The 19,740-nt window shown below is 37.3% G+C and overlaps 1 protein-coding gene and 1 non-coding gene across 6 annotated transcripts in view; both read right to left on the bottom strand.

Moving 5' to 3' along the window:
• Positions 1-19,740, bottom strand: part of ERCC6L2 (ERCC excision repair 6 like 2) — a 141,931-nt gene that overhangs the window by 29,496 nt on the left and 92,695 nt on the right. For 2 of the 5 annotated variants that reach the window (XM_086685172.1, XM_086685170.1), the window contains exons 14-17: positions 16,141-16,293; positions 11,323-11,403; positions 8,377-9,541; positions 4,747-4,901 (exon numbers count right to left, since the gene is read on the bottom strand). In XM_086685172.1, coding sequence (XP_086541298.1) covers positions 4,747-4,901; positions 8,377-9,541; positions 11,323-11,403; positions 16,141-16,293 — 1,554 coding nt within the window. Of the gene's footprint in view, positions 1-4,746; positions 4,902-8,376; positions 9,542-11,320; positions 11,404-16,134; positions 16,294-19,740 lie in introns of those variants that run through there. The other 3 variants (XM_086685171.1, XM_086685174.1, XM_086685173.1) reach the window with 3 other exon arrangements.
• Positions 11,516-11,621, bottom strand: LOC112868755 (U6 spliceosomal RNA). The gene has a single exon (XR_003224350.1). It is a non-coding gene; the product is annotated as a U6 spliceosomal RNA (small nuclear RNA).

The following is a 19,740-nucleotide window of genomic DNA, read 5'->3' as shown; positions in this document are numbered from 1 at the left end:
ACAACATATCTGCCTCTGGCTGCAGACACACACACAGACACACACAGACCACACACACACACACACACACACACACACACACACACACGCGCGCACACGCGCGCACACACACATACACACACACAGTCTTTTCAAACACAAACAAAGGTCTCTAATAAAACTTTGGTGACAGACAAGAAGCACTCAGAAGAATTCTCAGTAATAAAGGTTCTGGATGTGAGCTCTAAGATGAAAGATACTGTACTGTAGGTGGGAGGTCTGGGGATTTCTGGAGACTTTAGAAGCAAGAGGTTTGCAGATAATTTCTGACACTATTGCTTTTACCTTGCTTTGTTTCCCTTTACCTTATTCTCTTTTCCTTCCTTAACCATTTTTAATTTTTTTTCAAAACTGCAAATTCACTGTTGCCACCCACCACACACTACAAGCTGCAAAACCTCTCTGGGAGTGACACCCAAATCTCTAATCGAAGATGATGGTATGTTTCACTGACTTACTCATTAAAGGCGCTGAAGTAATTTTCACCAGATACGATGAAATCAGTGAATGTGAACTTTTTTTTTTGTAAAAATTCTGAGATGGCTTTGAAATGTTGTCAATATCTCATATATGTAAAATAATGTATTTTTTAAAAAGTATCTTCAGAAATCCTTGATTTAACCATCTTTATAAGTAGTTTTAGTAAAGAGAAAAATGATACTATCATTGTTCCATTTCCCTGACATTACTGAGGTAGTCTTTAGTTTCCAGAAGACTTATAATGAGGAGAACCAAGAATATTATGTACAGAGATTAATGCAAAAGGATTAGTCTGATGGCAGAGTGATGTCTCACTCATTTGAATGTCTGTCAGCAGCTATGGCAATATCTTGAATTAAAAGCAGTCACTTCAATTGAAGAATCAAAACAGAAAATAATCTATCAGCTTTAAATGGAAAAGTTACTATTATCTTCAATTCTAACACAGAATATCTAAAATAAACTAATATAAAGTAATGAGTGGCTTTCTATTTTCATAAGCAAAAACTCAGTAGTCACATACAAAATTATGAAAGATATTCTACCAGGAATATTCTTGTTTTTCCTTTTTTTATTTAAAAAACTTTTTTAATGTTTATTTATTTTTGAGACAGAGAGAGAGAGAGAGAGAGAGAGAGAGAGAGAGGAGGCGGGGAGGGAGGGAGAGAGAAGGGCAGAGAGAGAGGGAGACACAGAGTCCAAAGCAGGCTCAGGCTCTGAGCTGCCAGCAGAGAGCCCAATGAGGGGCTCAAACTCATGAGCTGTGAGATCATGACCTGAATCAAAGTCAGATGCTTACCCAACTGAGCCACCCAGGTGCCCTTCTTGTTTTCCTTTTAAAGGGAGTCCAAAGCCCCAGATCTGCTAATATCACCCATTTTTAAAATTTATAATTAAATATGGCTGCATACAACTATTTATGGATTATTTTTCCTCATTAAGCCCCACCTTCCAGGAGAATTCGAGACCTGACATTAGTCTTATCCAGTGGTAATAATAACAATACTTATTATTCATTGAGTGCTTACTTTGTGTCAGGTACTGTTCAGAGCATTTTTACCTCAGTCTTTGCAACTTTTTGAGGTAATAAGTATAATTATTTGTATTTTAAACACAAAGAAAATGAAGCACAGAGAAAGTAAGTCCCTTTCTCATGGTCACACAGGAAGTATGCGAGAGAGCTAGAATTTAAACTCTGACATTCTGAGTAGAGTGCATGCCATAGGCTAATTGTAGCTATCAAAATTCCTCCTGCCCCCAGAAGAGTACAGAGTTCAACAAACTGAAAAGGAAACTCACTATGTGAGATCTTTATTACAAATTAAACTAAATGAGGAAAGTATGAGATATATCTCAGGGGTTGTAGCTTTATGTAAAAAATACAGTAGGTTTAGTTTTTGAGGTTGGTGAAAAACTAAGAACATCATAAATATGTATGAGCACTATTTTGAAAACTCTGATTTTCTTATAATAAGTAAGATTTTTCTTTTTGAATGCTAAGTTTACATACTATCCCCAGGTGATTTTTGCATATAGGTAATACATTACAACTTTCAAGAAAGTACAGCCATATTATTAACCGGATGTATTAAACAGTAGAGGTAAAATCTGAGGGACTCAATCTTATTCTGTTGGAATTTTACTGTATCAAGTATTGATTTAAAGAAGTTGGCCACTGTAATCAGTGTGTTTGTACAGACTGTTCTTGGCCTGCTAGCATTGGTGGCATGGGATTGGACCTCCTGCTTAGTGGCTTTAAAACTTCCCTGAATATTTTACACCCACTATGATTTAGTCACTAAACAACACATTTCTTCATACTCCCTTCTTCAGGTTTACTAAGTTGGTCTGTGTGTGATGGGGAGACATACAGCCTCAAAGGGCATATTAGAAATCCTAGAGGATGAATATTACAACTTGTTTCTCAGTAAGAAATGTGCCTCACTCTGCAAATCACTGTGAAGAGACAAAGTTCCTGATGAGATTGTGCTGTCACCCTCAAGAATTTGGGGGCTAAAAAAGATTCAGAACTACTGGTATTAAAGGCAAAGCATATTTCTAGCATTTTCATTTATATCTTACATACTTCTTTCCTGAAGAAGTTTCCAAAAGGATATTTTATTGCTTTTATATGTAGGGGGTTGCTTCTCAGGTCCATTGTGGGAAGAATCATATGAGGCTGCAAATTTCTTCTCTGAGAAATATGTAAATAAACTAGCAACCAATATCCAATTAAATTATTTCATTGACATCTACTATAGGGGTTTGCCAAATTATGTAACATTTTCACATTAAAATTTGTTTGGATAAGGACATGATTTAAAAAAAAAAAAGGTATGGTTGAAAAAAAAAGCCCTAATAAAAAATCAGTTGTCTATTTAAGAAATTCTGCTGGCTCTAATACAGCCAATTTCTGGCAAACACAGCATATTGCTGATTAGTTTTTTCAGATAGTTCCTACAAGATAGGCAAAGTAGAGAAATGTTCTCTACAGTGTTGGTTGAGAAATGGTATCTAGATGAAATGAGAATATAAAAAAGCAGCACACTTGGGTCATGAAACTATACCTTCATGCATTGCATTGTCCCTTTGGATTACAATAAAAAATGCTAAAAGCACGGTCTTCCAAAATCTGTTATTTACATTTACTCCAAGCATAAGACAACTGGCTGTTCACTAGATCATTCAATGTCCTCATTTAAAATTCCAGGTGACAAATTTCCTCAAATTAAGTGCTTGGAAGAGAGTTTTCCTCCTCCCTAGAAGAACTAGCTTCCCCCCCCCCCCCCCCCCTTTTTCTTAAGGACAACCATTTAGCTCAGTGTTTCTCAGCAGGGTGTTATGGCGTTTTGAGCAGAACAATTCTTGGCATGTGGGATGGCCCTTCCCACTCCCCCACCCACAACAGCCATTTAGTATCCCTGGCCTTCAGATATTAATGCCAGTCGGGCACTCAGTCACTGTGACCACCCAAAGTGCCCACACACATTTCCAAATGCAGTAGTTGAGAAAACACTAAATGGTTTACTTCCTTTGTTTTGTCTACCAAGAAACTCGATCAAATTTGTCATTAAAAAAAAAAATATCTAGGTAAGAACACTATGTCTTATATATCTGCATTCTAACTTTCTTTCAGTCCTGAACTTCCAGTTTAATTTGTATTTTCCTTGGTTCTGAATTTCATTTTGTATTCTGATTTTATTGTTAAGACAATCCAAATTCTTTGTGGAACCAGAGGAGGAACAAATAAATAAAGACAGCTTGACAGTTCAGAGGCATTCTCCCCTACCCCTTCATTCTTCAAAGTAGAACTAACTAGAAACAAAGTATGTATCCTTGTTACATACAGTACCCACTTTTAACTCCTACAGGTAAAGTGGTAGAAAAACTAATCCTCAGATACTCAGCTTAGAAATAAAGAACAGCAAGCCAAAGAGAAAAAAATATTTTTCAGACATTTGATGAAAGTGACTATGTGTAAATGAAATACATTTATGTAAAGCCTTATTTTTATATAAGAGCAATTTTAAATGAGAAAATCATATAGAAAGTATTTATTACTTTTAACATTATATGAATCCTTTTGCTAAAAATATAAATTCTGTATGCAGCTAGTTCTTCCATGTGTGTCTTTATGTAGGGTGAAACACTTTGAAGGGCATCTAATTATACACTTCTCTTTTTCTGTATGAGCAGAAGTCGTTTTGGTTCTGATTTAACTGCATGATCCCCTCAGATTTCTCAGTTTTTAGCAATCTTTTATTGGGGGGATAATTCAACATTATTAGGCATTTAGATATAGATTTGCCTTTTATTATTTATTTAAAAACATTTTTTAAATGTTTATTTATTTTGAGGCAGAGTGCAAGCAGGGGAGGGGCAGAGAGAGAGGAAGACACAGAATCCAACGGAGGCTCCAGGCTCTGAGCTGTCAGCACAGCACTCAACGTGGGACTTGAACCCACGAACTGCAAGATCATGACCTGAGCCAAAGTTGGATGTTTGACCAACTGAGCCACCCAGGCACCCCTAGATTTGCCTTTTAATATAAAACATAATTTAGTGACTACAGTGCTCCAAATGGTGTTCTGTTTTTCATACTTATTTGTATGTCACTTATAGTCTAAGTAGCTACTTTCGAGGGAGTATTTAGAGAAGATCCTATGAAGTAACTTCTATGAAGATGAGATTAAATACTAAAGATGTCTGTACCCTATGTTCTCTTACCTTAGAAGTGCAAACGGCTATGTTAGCAGGAAGCTGGGAAAACTGCTTCAATTCAAAGACATCACGTGCTGCCCATCGGCTCATGTGATTTTCAGCTTTGCTTGATCCAATCACATTCTGGTTTGAGTGAATATAAGCCACTTCCTGAACGCCATCTAGGAGGTAATTGATGTTTATTAAGTGATGTCTCGTTGTGAAGCAATATGGTTGTGCATATATTTTAAAAATTATCAGCAATACCACTAAAAAGAGGTTATGCTTTATTTTTTATCCTCAAGAAAAACGCTGAATCAGTATGTTAACATCACAATATTCTTTAAAAAAAAAAAATTGAAAAGAGAAAGAGTCCTAATATATTGGTCTAGGTTATCTTAGAAATGACTTTTCAAAAAAAAAAAAAATGACTTTTCATTCTCATCTATATGAGAACTTCTGAGATTAGGTAAAAAATCTTTTGATTTAAACCTGAAATAAGGGGTTTTGGTGAAGAGAAAAGTCATGGTGAAGGGTCATCTCTATGGATTTGTTGTTTCTGTTGATTTAAAAATTCTTTTACTAATTTAAACAGCAGTCTAGCCTCATCTATCTAGCAATGGAGTGGAAGAGTGAGGTTTGTGACCAGGAGTTTCATTTGGTTGGCTTTGTTCAGTTTTACTCTTTGTATTCTGTCTTTTTTGTACATATGCCCAGAGAATGTCAAGATTGGGAGCTTTTTAGGGAATGAAAAAAATTAACTGACAGCTTTTATCTGAAAGAAGTTTAAAAAATGGCTACAGTTTTTATTGCTTTGCTCCTAGGTACCTATAACTTACTTTTAAATTGTGGTCCTAAAAAAGAAGGCTAGAACTGAGGTCTGTAAAGGCTCCTACAAACATCCCTGGCAATGAACCTCAGTTTTGACCTTCAACACTTGTGCTGTTTCAGTCTTGAACCTCTCTCAACCCAAATTGGCAATCACAAGAAAACAAGATGTTGCTAAATAAGGTAGCTAAAAGGGCAACTAAGATAAAATTCTCCCTAAATTTCAAAACATTAGGTAGCGTGTATGGCAACAATTAAAAAACTCCAGAAGGATTCAAGGATTCTTCTGGTAGAACATTTACTCCGATTTCTTAATTTTGATGACATGTTTTATGCATTATTCAAAATAGCATTAGTTCCACACTACTGACATCTTTTACACAGTAAAAAACAAAAACAAAACTCAGTTGATCTTTTACAGAACGGTTTCTGCAATAATTCCTCAAACCTAAATCTAATTGTAGCACACACACCAAAGGACAGTCCAGTACTTAGTTACAAGGGTACCAAAAAATATATCAAATTGAACTTTTGAATAACCACAAAAGAAAGCTTGCTTTGCAAATAAGTCAAATACCTATGATTAAAGTTTTTACATCAAACTATCCTTGCTTATATATCAGCTTCTTTCACATAGTGTTTTTGGGAATGAGTCAGATACTTTTAAAAGCAGCGTTAACTCTTAAAATGACTAAACAGGTTCTCAGCAGATGGTGGTGGCAGGGGACACATTTTTTCAATCTCCCTGAATCCCTACATAGAATGGACAGCAATGAGTCAGCAAAACAAAAGGCCATGCACAACACATACAACGAACTAAGATGACAAGATAACCCCCCATAGTTTGCCCTAAAATACAAATAGATGGGGACAATCCACCAATAGTACACCGTGCACAGCATCAGGGTGTGTGTGAAGGAAGCAACAGGGTGGCGTGTGATGAATTTGAAAATAGGAGAGCCTAGAACACCCAGCAGGTGTTCCCCGGAAAGCACAGTGAGCCACTTACTGTGAGTAGCTGAATCTGGGTTTTCCATTCTTTAAAGCTGAGTGGGTACAGGGGGCTTATGAAAAGAAGGCCTGAGAGAATGAAGCAAACTCGCTCTGAGGAACCCCCAAACTGACCCACCAGGGCTCCCAGGTCAGGCCCACACAATGAAGAAAACTGCTGGGAGGGAGTCAAAATGTGCAGGGCAGGAAGATCAGGAAGGGGGGAAAGAGAAGGCCTAGAGCGGAGCAGTGGGCAGGGATAGAGGCAGGAAATCCCACCACGGTTTTGAGCACTGCACAAAAAACCAGTTATGGATCTTTGTGAAACTGGAAAAGATTTCCTAAATTCTGCCTCACTTAAAAAACTCAGGGAAAATACTGTCTATGAAAATGAGCAAGAGGGTCAAATATCATAAAAATTATTACAAGAGAAAAAAGAATAAGCAGCAGAATGAAAACATGCCAGAAACATGTGCTCACAAAGCAGATTAAAATTGTAATTTCAAAACAGGTAACAGACATTAAGAAAATGGTAAGACACAGGAATCAACAACATTAAGTCATAATTAGAATAACTCAGAAATGGGTGACAGGACTCAGGAAAAATTTAGAAGTTAAAAAAAATTCAGAAATGAAGACAACTAGAAGGAACACAGAGGGAATTAACACAACTACTGCTTTCAGAGAATGGAAGGGTATTTTTAAAAAGCAGAAAGAAACAAAAAAAAAAGAAAAGAAAAAGGGCTTGAGATAATGTGACAAATACTGAAAACAGGTAAAGAAAGTTGAATATTTGAATACCAGGTGTCTCTGAAGCAAAAGGCCAAAGCAAAGGAATAGAAAAAGTAAGTAAAAATACTAGTACAAGAAAGCTTTCCTGATATAAAACCCGAGTTGAAACTACATTATGACAATCTTGACCCAAGAATAACCAACAGTGCCAGGGTCTGAATGTCTTTAGGAGATAATTAGGTCATGAAGGTGGAGCCCTGATGAATGGGACTAGCGCCCTTGCAAATAGAGACATAAGAGAGGTGAGTTCTGTCTCCACTAGGTGAGGACACAGCAGCCTTCTTTAGACCAGGATGAGGGCCCTCACCAAGAACCTGACCATGCTGGCATCCAGATCTTGGACTTCCAGCCTTCAGAACTATGAGAAATAAATACTTAAGCCCCCCAGCCTGTAGTAGTTTGTTATAGCAACTTGAACAAAGACAAACATTCAAACACAATCTGGTAAATTTACTAGGCAAGAATGAAAAGAAAAAAATTCTTTGGGTATCAAGGGGGAAGAAAAATGACGTGATAGGAAACTTCATGGCAAAAGAAAATGAAGCCTCATGTTAAAATACTTCAGAAAAAGAAAGTGTGAGTCAACGATTTCATATCTGGCAAAAATGACTTTTAAGTATAAAAGGGCATAAATAGTTATCAACAGGAATCTCAGGGAATATTATTCTCATGAGCACTTCCTGAGGGAGCTACTAGAAAATAAGCTTCTGACGAAATTGACAGGAGAGACACTGACAGAAGGACTGAAAAGGAGCACTAAATTTGTAGTTACCTACAGGTCAAAACTAAATGAAGTCTGGTGGGGGGACGGGGACGGTGATTCAGATGGGGCACATGGAGGGAGTCCTGGGGTGGATGACAAAGTTCTCCATCTTGACCTAGGTGGTCTTCCCTTTATCCTGCCACCCCCCATGTCCTCATTTGCACCTCAGTGTAGCATCTTGATTATAGAGCTGTTTTACAAGCTAATTTAAGAAACTTTCCCAGAACTATTTGATTGCACAAAACAAATATGTAACATAAAGTTTTCAAAATGTCTATAGTTACCTAAAAATTTATCCATTGATTCATACATTTGCTCTTGATTGACAACTCTCTCATTTGAAAACTGCATTGATTGTTTTGGCATAAAAGTGCTATTTTTCTTATGGCTAGGTAATTTTGAAGAGAAACCGACCCTATCTTTTAGAGTTTTTCGTGTATGGCTCTGTTTAGAGAAACTGATGTGGCGAACAGTTAAATCATCATCTGAGGATGAAAAATCATCGATAGCCTGAGAGCTACAATCCCCATCTGCTGCATACAGTTGATTTGTTTTCTTCATGGTTTTAGGACAAGTGTGAAGCTCCTTTTTATCTTCCTTTTTTCTCTTAAACCTCAAAGAACTAGTAGGTCTTTGCTTTCTTGCTCTTGACTCAGAGAAAATTTCAATGTCATCAGACTCGTCACTAATATCACTACTGCCTTTTCTTCTCATAATAGATTTCAGGGTCACATTCTCAAGGTTTAATTGTTTTGAAATTAGACTATTTCCTTTGACATCAGTCTTTCTATCATCCCCATTATTTCTTATTTCAACAGGATGTTCTGTTTCAGAACCGTCAGATCCATCCACGAGTGGCTTAAACTTTACACCATTCTTGGGGCATCTCTGAGTTGTATACTGTGTGGGAAAGATGACATCACTATCTTCTGATTCTGTGACGTTCTGTAAAATGTGATGGTGGTCAGCTGTATTTTTTAAATTGTTGCCATCATCAGACTCAGAAGAAATATTTTGTTCTAAAATGTTCTGACTTTTATCAAAGACATATTTTTCATTTGGATTTAGGACGTTAGCTAACCTCTGATGTTTTGAAGTACCAAGAGAGTCACGACTTTTCTGATAACTAACGTCTTTGGCTTCTGTTGAAAGACGTATGGGCTGTTCATCAGGACTTTCATCATCAGAGGCAATATTTCCATCACTTTCCTCAACTGTATTACATTTTGTTTCAAACAATTTAGAGAAACCACACTGGAGTAAGGTAGGCTGTCCAGGAGGACCTGAAGCTTTGCTTGAGTCAGAGGCTTTCTTTTTAGCAGTCTTTATTCTTGAGCTTCCCACTGATTCATCATCACTAAAATCACTGCAGAGATTACATGCTTCTTCTGTCGGCAACTCTGCAGGCTGCTCCAGACCTCTGTGTTCTTGACAGTCAGGGTCTCTAGGCTATAAAAGAAGCAGTCACAGAAACGTTAGAAAATGTCCAGATAATATCAAATCTATCATACTGCAAGGGAATGAAATTTGGATGGAAGATAACTTATGTACTAATATACCACTTGGTATTTTTTAAAAGTACAACATTTAATAAACAAATGTAAAGGATTTAATATTACAGTCTGGTACACTCTTTTTTCAAGTTGAATAACTTTCCAGAATAAAAGTTTAGAATATGACATAATCAAGTTATCTATAAGGAAAAAACAGAACAGAGCAGTCAGCTTCTAAGATGCAGGGACTGATTCTGGTCTCAAAAGTAAGAAGTACACAACCCATTGTTTTCCATGGTCCAGCACATACTTCCAACCACATTTTAAGAAAAAAATAAATTTTCAGGCATTAACAAAGTAAAGGATTCACAACTGGAAAATGGTTCTAATAGATTAAAAATAGGGGCGCCTGGGTGGCGCAGTCGGTTAAGCGTCCGACTTCAGCCAGGTCACGATCTCGCGGTCCGTGAGTTCGAGCCCCGCGTCGGGCTTTGGGCTGATGGCTCAGAGCCTGGAGCCTGTTTCCGATTCTGTGTCTCCCTCTCTCTCTGCCCCTCCCCCGTTCATGCTCTGTCTCTCTCTGTCCCACAAATAAATAAACGTTGAAAAAAAAAATTAAAAAAAAAAAAAAGATCTGATAGGATCCTGCCCATCAGAAATAAAGAAAATATTTTAGATATTTTGAAGTAAAATTTGCTACAAATTTAAATCCAGTATTTATTATTTTTACATCAATTGGAGCTAAATACATCCTTCACTTTCCTAAAGCTGAGGCTTTATTAGTAAACAATTTGGAGAAACTATTATCCAGTAATTACTCCTTTTTAGAAATCCAGTAATACATTTGATGTTTGTATATTTCTATAAAGTTAGAAAAACATTCACCAATATTCCAAATTACTAAGCTGGTATGAATTTACACTTAAATTCCTAAATGCAAGAAAAACCCAGCAACAACATAAACAAAATAAGAAAAAACCTTCTACATGTACATTCTTTACTTCTGAAGAGGGCTTATGATGATAATATAGAGTTTGTAGTATGTGAGATGACAAACTACCAGAAAGATCACAAGATCAAGGATGCAAATAAAATAAAATATCTGTCAGAGAGTAATTCTGATGTTTGGATTTAATAATCTTAAACACACAATGATTACTATTTTTCTATTTAATTTGTTGTTTAATTAACAATTAGTTAATTGATTGGCATATTTAATTTTGGATTTACAGTTTGGTATAGTTAAAATTCTAGTATGGATGCAAATGACTGGTGATTGTTCCCGAATGTGTTCTTATGATACGAAATGTTAAATTAGCCTAAATTATTTTTTAAAGATTTTTAAAAGTTTATTTTTAAAAGAGAGAGAGAGAGAGAGAGAGAGAGAGAGAGAGAGGGCACGTGAACGCACAGGGGAGGGGCAGAGAGAGAGGGGGACAGAGGATCTGCAGTGGGCTCCGTACTGAAAGTAGAGAGCCCGATGGGCTGGGCTCAAACTCACAAACCGCGAGATCATAACCTAGCTGAAGTCAGATGCTTAACTGACTGAGCCACCCAGATGCCCCAAATTCACCTAAACTATTAATTTTACTGATCGTCTGCTTTGTATCCTCGACTTTTTTTTCAAAGACTTTTTTCTTTACACGTTGAAAAATAAAGAAAAAGGAAAAATAGCTTAAAATTATCCCAGTACATGTTTTATAGCAGTTGTAGGCTACAGATTAAAAAATTGCTTACCGTTTCTTGTTTGTGTACTGGAGGCTCCTCTTTCAACCATGTTGTGGCTGTCATGATACCTGCTTCCACTTTGCCTTCTCTCTAAAAGAATGCAAAAGAATTGTAAAATATGGGGTAAAAACAACCAAATAAACAATAGCGATGGCATGCTAAAGCTTAGGATTAACTGAGAGCAGCTTGCTTTAGCTCTGTCTCTAACACGAAATGCTTCAGAAATTGGTGTGCCATCCTTGTGCAGGTCTATGCTAATCTTCTCTGTATTGTTCTAATTTTAGTATATGTGCTGTCCAAGTGAGCACTGCTTTAACTTTCTCTCTTAAGTTTTTTTTTTTAATTTAGTTTTTGAGAGAGAGAGAGAGAAATGTGAGCAGGGGAGGGGCCGGGAGAGGTGGACAGAGGATCCCAAGTGGGTTCTGCACTGACAGGCTGACAGCAGTGATCCTGAAGCTGGGCTCAAACTCACAAACCATGAGATCATTACCTGAGCCAAAGTTGGATGCTCAACTGACTGAGCCACCCAGGCGCCCCTACTTCAGCTTTCTTAATGTTATTTTTCCATTTTGTTAATTAATATAAACTCATATATAGTTTATATAACATTTTAAAATGCTCATAATTTTAGGTAGTACAGAGGTACAGTGGAAGTGTGCTGGGCTCATAAAGTACACTTATTTCTTGTATAAAAGCTTCTTTTTAAGTTAGAAAATAATACTTTCCAGCCAACTCCACTAAAAGTTCTGGTACAGGAGGGAGAATGAAAACAATGTTACATATTTACCCAGTAATAATATCCATAGTAACTATGTCTACACAATAGCTAAGGTAAGGACATATTAACAACATTTCAAACACTACAGATAATGTTGAATATTGGGAATTTGATATTCTAGCCTATATTGCTAATGTATTTATTTAGGTCATATTCATTAAAATTTATTTTATTCATTTAGTTCATATTCATTAAAATGTTTATTGATTCCTTCAGTGTAACAGACATCAAATGAAAAGGACCATCTAATATGAAACTAAAAAAAAAAAAAGATCTTAATTGTATAACAGTCTTGCTACATCCTTTGGGAAAGTATTTATGCTTTTAAAGCTTTTGGTGTATCATTCAGCAAAGGTATTTAATGGACTAGATTCTAGAATATTAAATTCTCCTTCAAAAGGAAATCAATTTATTTTTCTATTTAAGGCTCTGTTTACTGAACAAGGGGAAATAACCACTACCATCACCTGAGTTACAAATGCCCAACTTACAGATACGCATACGTACCGGTGGCATGATTCCAGCCACCTGGTATCCAGGGCAACAAGTGAGAATCTCCCCTATAGAACTCTGGAGAACGATAAATAGTTTGTTGAGATATTTTCTCTCAATGCCTAGAGGCTGTTACTGCAAGGGAGGTGGGGGGGGCGGGGGAGGGGGTCTGCTTCCCAGTACTGCCTTTATTCTTTCAACAGAAGCCAAATGGCTACAACACATGGAACAGGGAGCACCAGAAATCCTCAATCCTGTCGCAACCCTCTTGTGAAAGGTAAATGGCAACTCTGGTCTTTTGTTTCTCAGGCCAACCATGTTGGTATCATCCTTAACTCCTCTTTTTTTCTCAGACCCTATACCTAATCCATCAGCAAATCCTGTCAGCGACACCTGAGTAATATATTCAGACTCCAATCACTTCTCACACCATCTACCATGATGGCTGTAGTCCAAATCACCATCATCCCTTGGCTAGATTATTGCAGTATCCTCCTACCTGGCATTTTGCTTCTGCTTTTGTACTTTGATAGCCTAATTCGTAATATTTAATCTAGATGTATAGGTCAGACTATGTTTCTCTTCTGTTCAGAACCCTCTAATTGCTTTTTGTCTCACTCAAAGTCAAAGTTCTCACCTGGTCTGGCTTCCTCTCATCTCTCCAGCCCCATCTCTTGCTCTCTTGTTCACTCCACTCCAGCCACTAGGGCCTTCCTGCCGTTTTGAAATTATGCTGGACATGTTTGTCCTGCGGGGCTTTTGCATTTGTTCCTCTACGTAGAATACATCTTCCTCCTGCCATCTCCTCAAAGAATCAGTTGCAACCTCACAGTGAGCGCTTCCTTGGCTACTCCATCTAAAACCGCAATGCTCTTTCCTTGACAGTCTCCCAATTTCCCTTCCCTGCTCTATTTTTAAAAATTAGGATACAATTTACATATAACACTGTGTACGTTTAAGGTGTATAACGTGTTTTGATACATTTATATATTGCCATATGATTACCACCATAGTTTTAGCTAACACCTCTATTATGCCATAGAATTAGCATTTCTTCTTTGTGGGGAGAACATTTAAGATCTAGTCCATTAGCAATTTTGAAACGTATAATACAGTGTTATTGACTATAATCACAATGCTGGGCATTCGATCTCCAGAAGTCATTCATCTTCTACCTGCTCTATTTTTACCTTCAGAGCCTGTCATCATAATAAACTCTATGCATCATGATTTTTTCTGCTTATTTGTTTCCCCCAAATAGAAGGTAAGTTTTTCAGTGAGTAGAGCTTTTTGTCTAGTTCATTCATTTCTGTATGCCTAGCTCTATGATATATAGTACTTGACACTTGGCATACACTCAGTAAATATTTGTGAAATTAGCTCTCAATATCTGTCTCTAAAGCGGGACCATGACAAAGGTAACAAAGTTAGTGCAAAGTAGAACTAAGCTGCCTGGACACTTGGTGGGATGAGCACTGGGTGTTGTATGTAAGTGATGAATCACTGGGTTCTTCTCCAGAAACCAATACCACACTGTATGTTAACTAAATAACTTGAAGTTAAGTGAATAAATGAAAAAGAAAAAAACGAAAAAACCAAAACTAACCAACCAAATGAAAAAAAAAAAAAAAGAACTGTCTGGAAATCATCAGGTTAAAAGTGTTCTTTAAAATTTCTACATCTTAAAACATTTTAAAAGGGATTTTCTACAGCCTTTAAAAATTAAAAATGTCTCACAGGAAGTAAAATAATTATTTTACTTTGTGATATATGCTTCCATTATACAGGGCTTAGAATATTTTAAAACACTGTTTGGCCAAAAGCAGCATGAATCTAATGAGGCCTGAATAATTTTGCTATTTATTGTTTATTTATTTATTTTACTTTATTTTTTTAGAGCAAAAGACTGCCCTGTAAGCACGTGGCCTGAATAATTTTAAATTCTTACTCAACAAATATCGCGGTGCTGATAATGTGCCTGGCAAGAAGTTAAGCACATTTTGCTACAAGAAAAATGTAAGACATGGACAGTCCTGTCATTAGTCAACAATCCTGGAGGAGAAACAAGATATACTTAGGACAACCAGAAAACAAGCGAACATCCCATTTAATAACTTGACATACTGAATGTCTTACTTAACATTTGCTTGAGGAATAGGTTGCTATTCTGTTAAAATAGAGGACTCAACTATTTGATAAATAAGAGAAAACAGGAGAAGTAATATAATGCTAACATATTTTATAGATAATAATTTCAAATGGAAAACACAAATACAAGTTGGTATGCTGGGTAGTACTCTGAGATGGAAGTAGGATCTGAGGGGTGGCCTGGAATACTAACAAGGCTACTGATTATAAAAGAGAAATGGGAAAGAAGAAGTCCATGAAATAGACAGCATACTCAAAACAAGAAAAAGACAGGGGGACTTTATTTTTATTTATTTATTTATAAGTAATCTCTACACCCAACGTGGGCCTTGAACTCACGACTCTTAAGATCAAGAGTCGCATGCACTTCTGACTGAGCCAGACAGGCAACTCAAGACAGGAGGACTTTAAATGGGCCACTCAATTCAAATCAAATAGTTACTATAAAATAAAAATTCAGCAGTATACACCAGACACTGTGTAATAGTTGCAATATTCACAGAATACATACGATACACGTCTTCCTCTTAGCCATCTTGCTTACCATGCTTATTGATGTTACATGTTCATTATGTAAGTGTTCTGTTTCACCTCTCATCAAGATGGTCTACATTCTTTAAGGACAGGGACCAATAACTGTTTTTATGAAACTCACTAAATCAAGCAAGTACGTGAAGCTTTTGAAAAGCTAAGGGAAACATCCTTGAGTTTTCTGAGGCTCATTTTCCTCATCTATATGAAAAGGAAGATGATACATATGATATTCCAGGATTTTATGATACTCATATCAATATCAACTGGAAAATAGGTTAATATCTATAGTATTCTGGTATATCAAAGAATTTAAGCAATTAAAAAAAAGATATAAATTTCTGTTTGAAGAATAAGAAACATCTGTATGCTAAGGATGAACACAACTGGGAGAGTTTGAAATATTGGTGTGGAATTTTTATTGGGAACAGAAAACAAAAATCTCCATGAGACATGAGAGTGCATCTCAGGGAGTATTTGGTAACTTTTAATCAAAACACATTTTATAATTTTGTTTATTTAGGAAAGTCTCTCTCTCTCTCTCTCTCTCTTTTTTAAGTTCCTGACTTAGCAGCTGTTTTCAAAATACTACATTTCTCTCTGCCAGTCTGAAAATGGTCTTGGGAGGTCATACTATGTACTATATGTATCTGTATTTGTGTGCAGACATTACTTATAACTATGCATGGGGAAATCTTAGTTTTGAGGTACAATAATTCATTTCCTATTTCTAATAGTAGAAATTGTAAACACAAGGCATTTTTTACAAGAAAACCCCAAAGTTCTTTGAAAAGATACCAGCAGTTATATTTCAAGGTTCCTGTTGGAGAAAATTGTATTTAAAATAGTACTGAAAATGTCAGGCAACAATTTCACACCTCCAGGATGTCCCTTGTAAGACAAGATGCTTGGGACCTTAGTTTGAACAGATTATAAACCCCAAAAAGCTCTCCTCGATGTTCTTTTGATCCTTGAACTGCTTCAAAATATCGCTTGGCATTTTCACTTCCAACCACCACACAGTGAAGTTGCTAAAACAGAAAAAAAACACAAGATATTTTTGAAGTGTTTGCTCCAACAATATGTCAGAATTTCCTGGCATTCTCTGTATATACACAGCTTTAGCTGGAGCAGGCAGAATCTCCTTAGGGAGGAAATTTTATTTTAATTTCGCTGGCAGATGTTGCCATTATGGCGAAATAAATAATAATAAACTGGCCAGTCTTATTGAAGAAGAGATCTTACATTTCCTATTTTATCTGTGTTCTACCAACCGAGTCAAGATCCCATTGCTATGCAATATTCACTTGATGTAAAATGTTTAATGATAAAGGCATGTAATACATCTGAATACACTTTTCTCCTTTCTAGACTCATTACAATAGTAACTACTAAAACTGACAAAAATCATCACTATTTCACCAAAGTTAAATTATAACTTAGTAACTACATGATAACCACATTAGTATCAAACCCTAATTGTAGCCATTGTTATACTGTCAACTAACAGCAAAACCCAATAACTGTTTAGAAACATTTAGGCATCTTTGAAACAATTTGAAATACAGAAGGAATCCTGAAGGACATCTATCACTTTAGTAACATTAGTGTATTTCTTTATTTGCTAGATATTTTGCTAAATATAATCTGATTAACCCCATGTACACTTTAAAATTTCTTGAAAGAAACAAAGAATGCACAGAGTGGAAAATAACTGTAGTCTGTTGTTAATGTAAGGATTAGTAAGAAGTTGCTTTGCACTATACTAAATTACTATAGGCAACTGAAATAATTCTTTTTTTAATTTGAGGGAGTGTGTGTAAGCACGTATGAGTGGGGGAGAGGGGCAGAGGAAGCAGGAAGGGGGGAGAGGGAGAGAGAGAGGGAAGGAGGGGGGTGAAGCAAAGAGGGAGGGAGGAGGGAGAGAGAAAGAGAGAGAAAGAGAAAGAGAAAGAGAGAGAGAGAGAGAGAGAGAGAGAGAGAGAGAGAGAGAGAGAGAGAGATTGAGGGAGAGAAAATCTCAAGCAGGCTCCACACTCAGCATGGAGCCCAATGCAACATGGGGCTCAATCCCACAACCCTGGTATTATGACCCTAGCCAAAATCAAGAGTCAGATGCTCAACCCACTGAGGTGCCCATGAAATAATTCTTATTAATAATATTTATTTTTTGAATACTTACTACCTGTGTAGCATTTGTACATTCTCTCATTTAATGCCTACAACCCTATAAGACATTGCTATTTTCTTTTTGGAAATAAAGACTAAAGTTTGGAGACATTAAGTGCCTTCTCACAGCTGTCTAGCCAAGAAGTGTCATTTCTAGGGGCGCCTGGGTGGCGCAGTCGGTTGAGCGTCCGACTTCAGCCAGGTCACGATCTCGCGGTCCGTGAGTTCCAGCCCCGCGTCAGGCTCTGGGCTGATGGCTCAGAGCCTGGAGCCTGTTTCCGATTCTGTGTCTCCCTCTCTCTCTGCCCCTCCCCCGTTCATGCTCTGTCTCTCTCTGTCCCAAAAATAAATAAACGTTGAAAAAAAAAAAAAAAAGAAGTGTCATTTCTAGAATTTATACCTGGATTTGGCTGAATTCAAAATTTATACTTGTAACAAGTTCTCATCTCCAGGAGTTCCCTTTTATTTTTTACTAAAGAAATTTTTAACGTTTATTTTTGAGAGAGAGAGAGAGAGAGAGAGAGAGCGCACATGCACGCGAGTGGGGGAGGGGCAGAGAGAGAGGGAGACACAGAATCTGAAGCAGGCTCCAGGCTCTGAGCTGTCAGCACAGAGCCCGTTGCGGGGCTTGAACCCACAAGCCATGAGATCATGATCTGAGCCAAAGTCGGATGTTCAACCGACTGAGCCACCCAGGTGCCTCCAAGATGTCCTTTTTAAAACAAGACCCTTGGGGCGCCTGGGTGGCGCAGTCGGTTAAGCGTCCGACTTCAGCCAGGTCACGATCTCGCGGTCCGTGAGTTCGAGCCCCGCGTCAGGCTCTGGGCTGATGGCTCAGAGCCTGGAGCCTGTTTCCGATTCTGTGTCTCCCTCTCTCTCTGCCCCTCCCCCGTTCATGCTCTGACTCTCTCTGTCCCAAAAATAAAAATAAACGTTGAAAAAAAAATTAAAAAAAAAAATAAAATAAAATAAAACAAGACCCTTGAGGGGCACCTGGGTAGCTCAGTCAGTTGAGTATCTGGCTTTGGCTCAAGTCATGATCTCACAGTTTTATGGGTTCAAGCCCCACATCAGATTCTCTGCTGTCAGCACATAGCCCACTTCAGATCCTCTGTCCTCTCTCTCTGTGCCTCCCCTGCTCACATGCATGCACACATGTGTTCTCTCTCTCTCACAAAAATAAACATTAAAAAATAATAAAAATAAAACAAGATCCTTGGGACCTTAGTTTGAGGAAGCTTTGAATCAATATCCAAGTTGATCAGTTGGTTTCAATGCCCCAGAAACATGGACTATAGTCCAGGAAATATGGAATCACAACAATAGCAACTGATGTACCTGATAGTCCAGATGATTTCACTCTTTGCTCCTGACTCTTTCTTAAACACTGTATTGTCACACTGCAACTACTTAATGTAATCACCAATTTGTAAGCATTAATCTGAATCTTTAGAAGTTCCCTACTTTATTGCAAAATTTATAAAAGGCACATTGTTTTATACTCAAAAGAAGTTTTTCAAAGTGGCTCCCCTAAAAGTGAAGGTCAGATACATCCATCTGTAGGCTGTTATAAAAAATAGGGTTGGAATTAAAGAGGGGAAGGGAAAAAAGTCAGTAATTGGAAAATGTAGCTTAGTTTCTGGCTTAAGAAAAACCCATTCAAGGATACAAAATGTTTGGATTTCTTCCTAACAACATTCAGGATACGCAAGAGGTAGAAAGAAAAGTAGTGTTCCCCATGTTAAAAAGTCATGGCCCCTTCTTCCATCTTCAAGGCAGTAGCATGGCATCTTCATATAATCCTCTATGACCCCTTGCTTCTGCTGTCACATCTCCTTCTCTCCTTTCTCTGATCCTCCTGCATACTCCCACTCCCTTTAGTAATTACATTGGCCCACCCAGAGAATCCAGGTGGATTTGATGTAGATATCTTTGGGAGAACATTACTCAGCCTACCACCATAAGGACATGCATAATGAATGATGGAGGCTTGACAAATGACACAGAGGCCAGCTTGAAGGGGTTCTCACTGGACAAAACTGAGACAGTTTGAACACCAAAATACACAGTGATATTCAATAGATTGTAATGTAATCCATTACTAATATAGAGTAATATTACTAATATCCCCTGAGTCCAAATATATTAAATAAATAGAAAAGAAGGGCAAGCTCTTTTTTATGGTAGAATAGCAACAAATAAAGAAGGAATCCTGGAAATTAAAAAATCACCATCTGGCAATCATCACAGTGGTGGCTGATTCAGGTGGGTTTCATCAGTGAATGCTAGGGCTGATGGGTATGGGCTTG

The sequence above is a fragment of the Puma concolor genome, chromosome D4 (assembly GCF_028749965.1).
Source record: "Puma concolor isolate L17-30 chromosome D4, mPumCon1.1.hap2, whole genome shotgun sequence".
In the NCBI taxonomy this organism is placed as follows: domain Eukaryota; kingdom Metazoa; phylum Chordata; class Mammalia; order Carnivora; family Felidae; genus Puma; species Puma concolor.
This window is presented reverse-complemented; position numbering and strand designations above follow the sequence as displayed.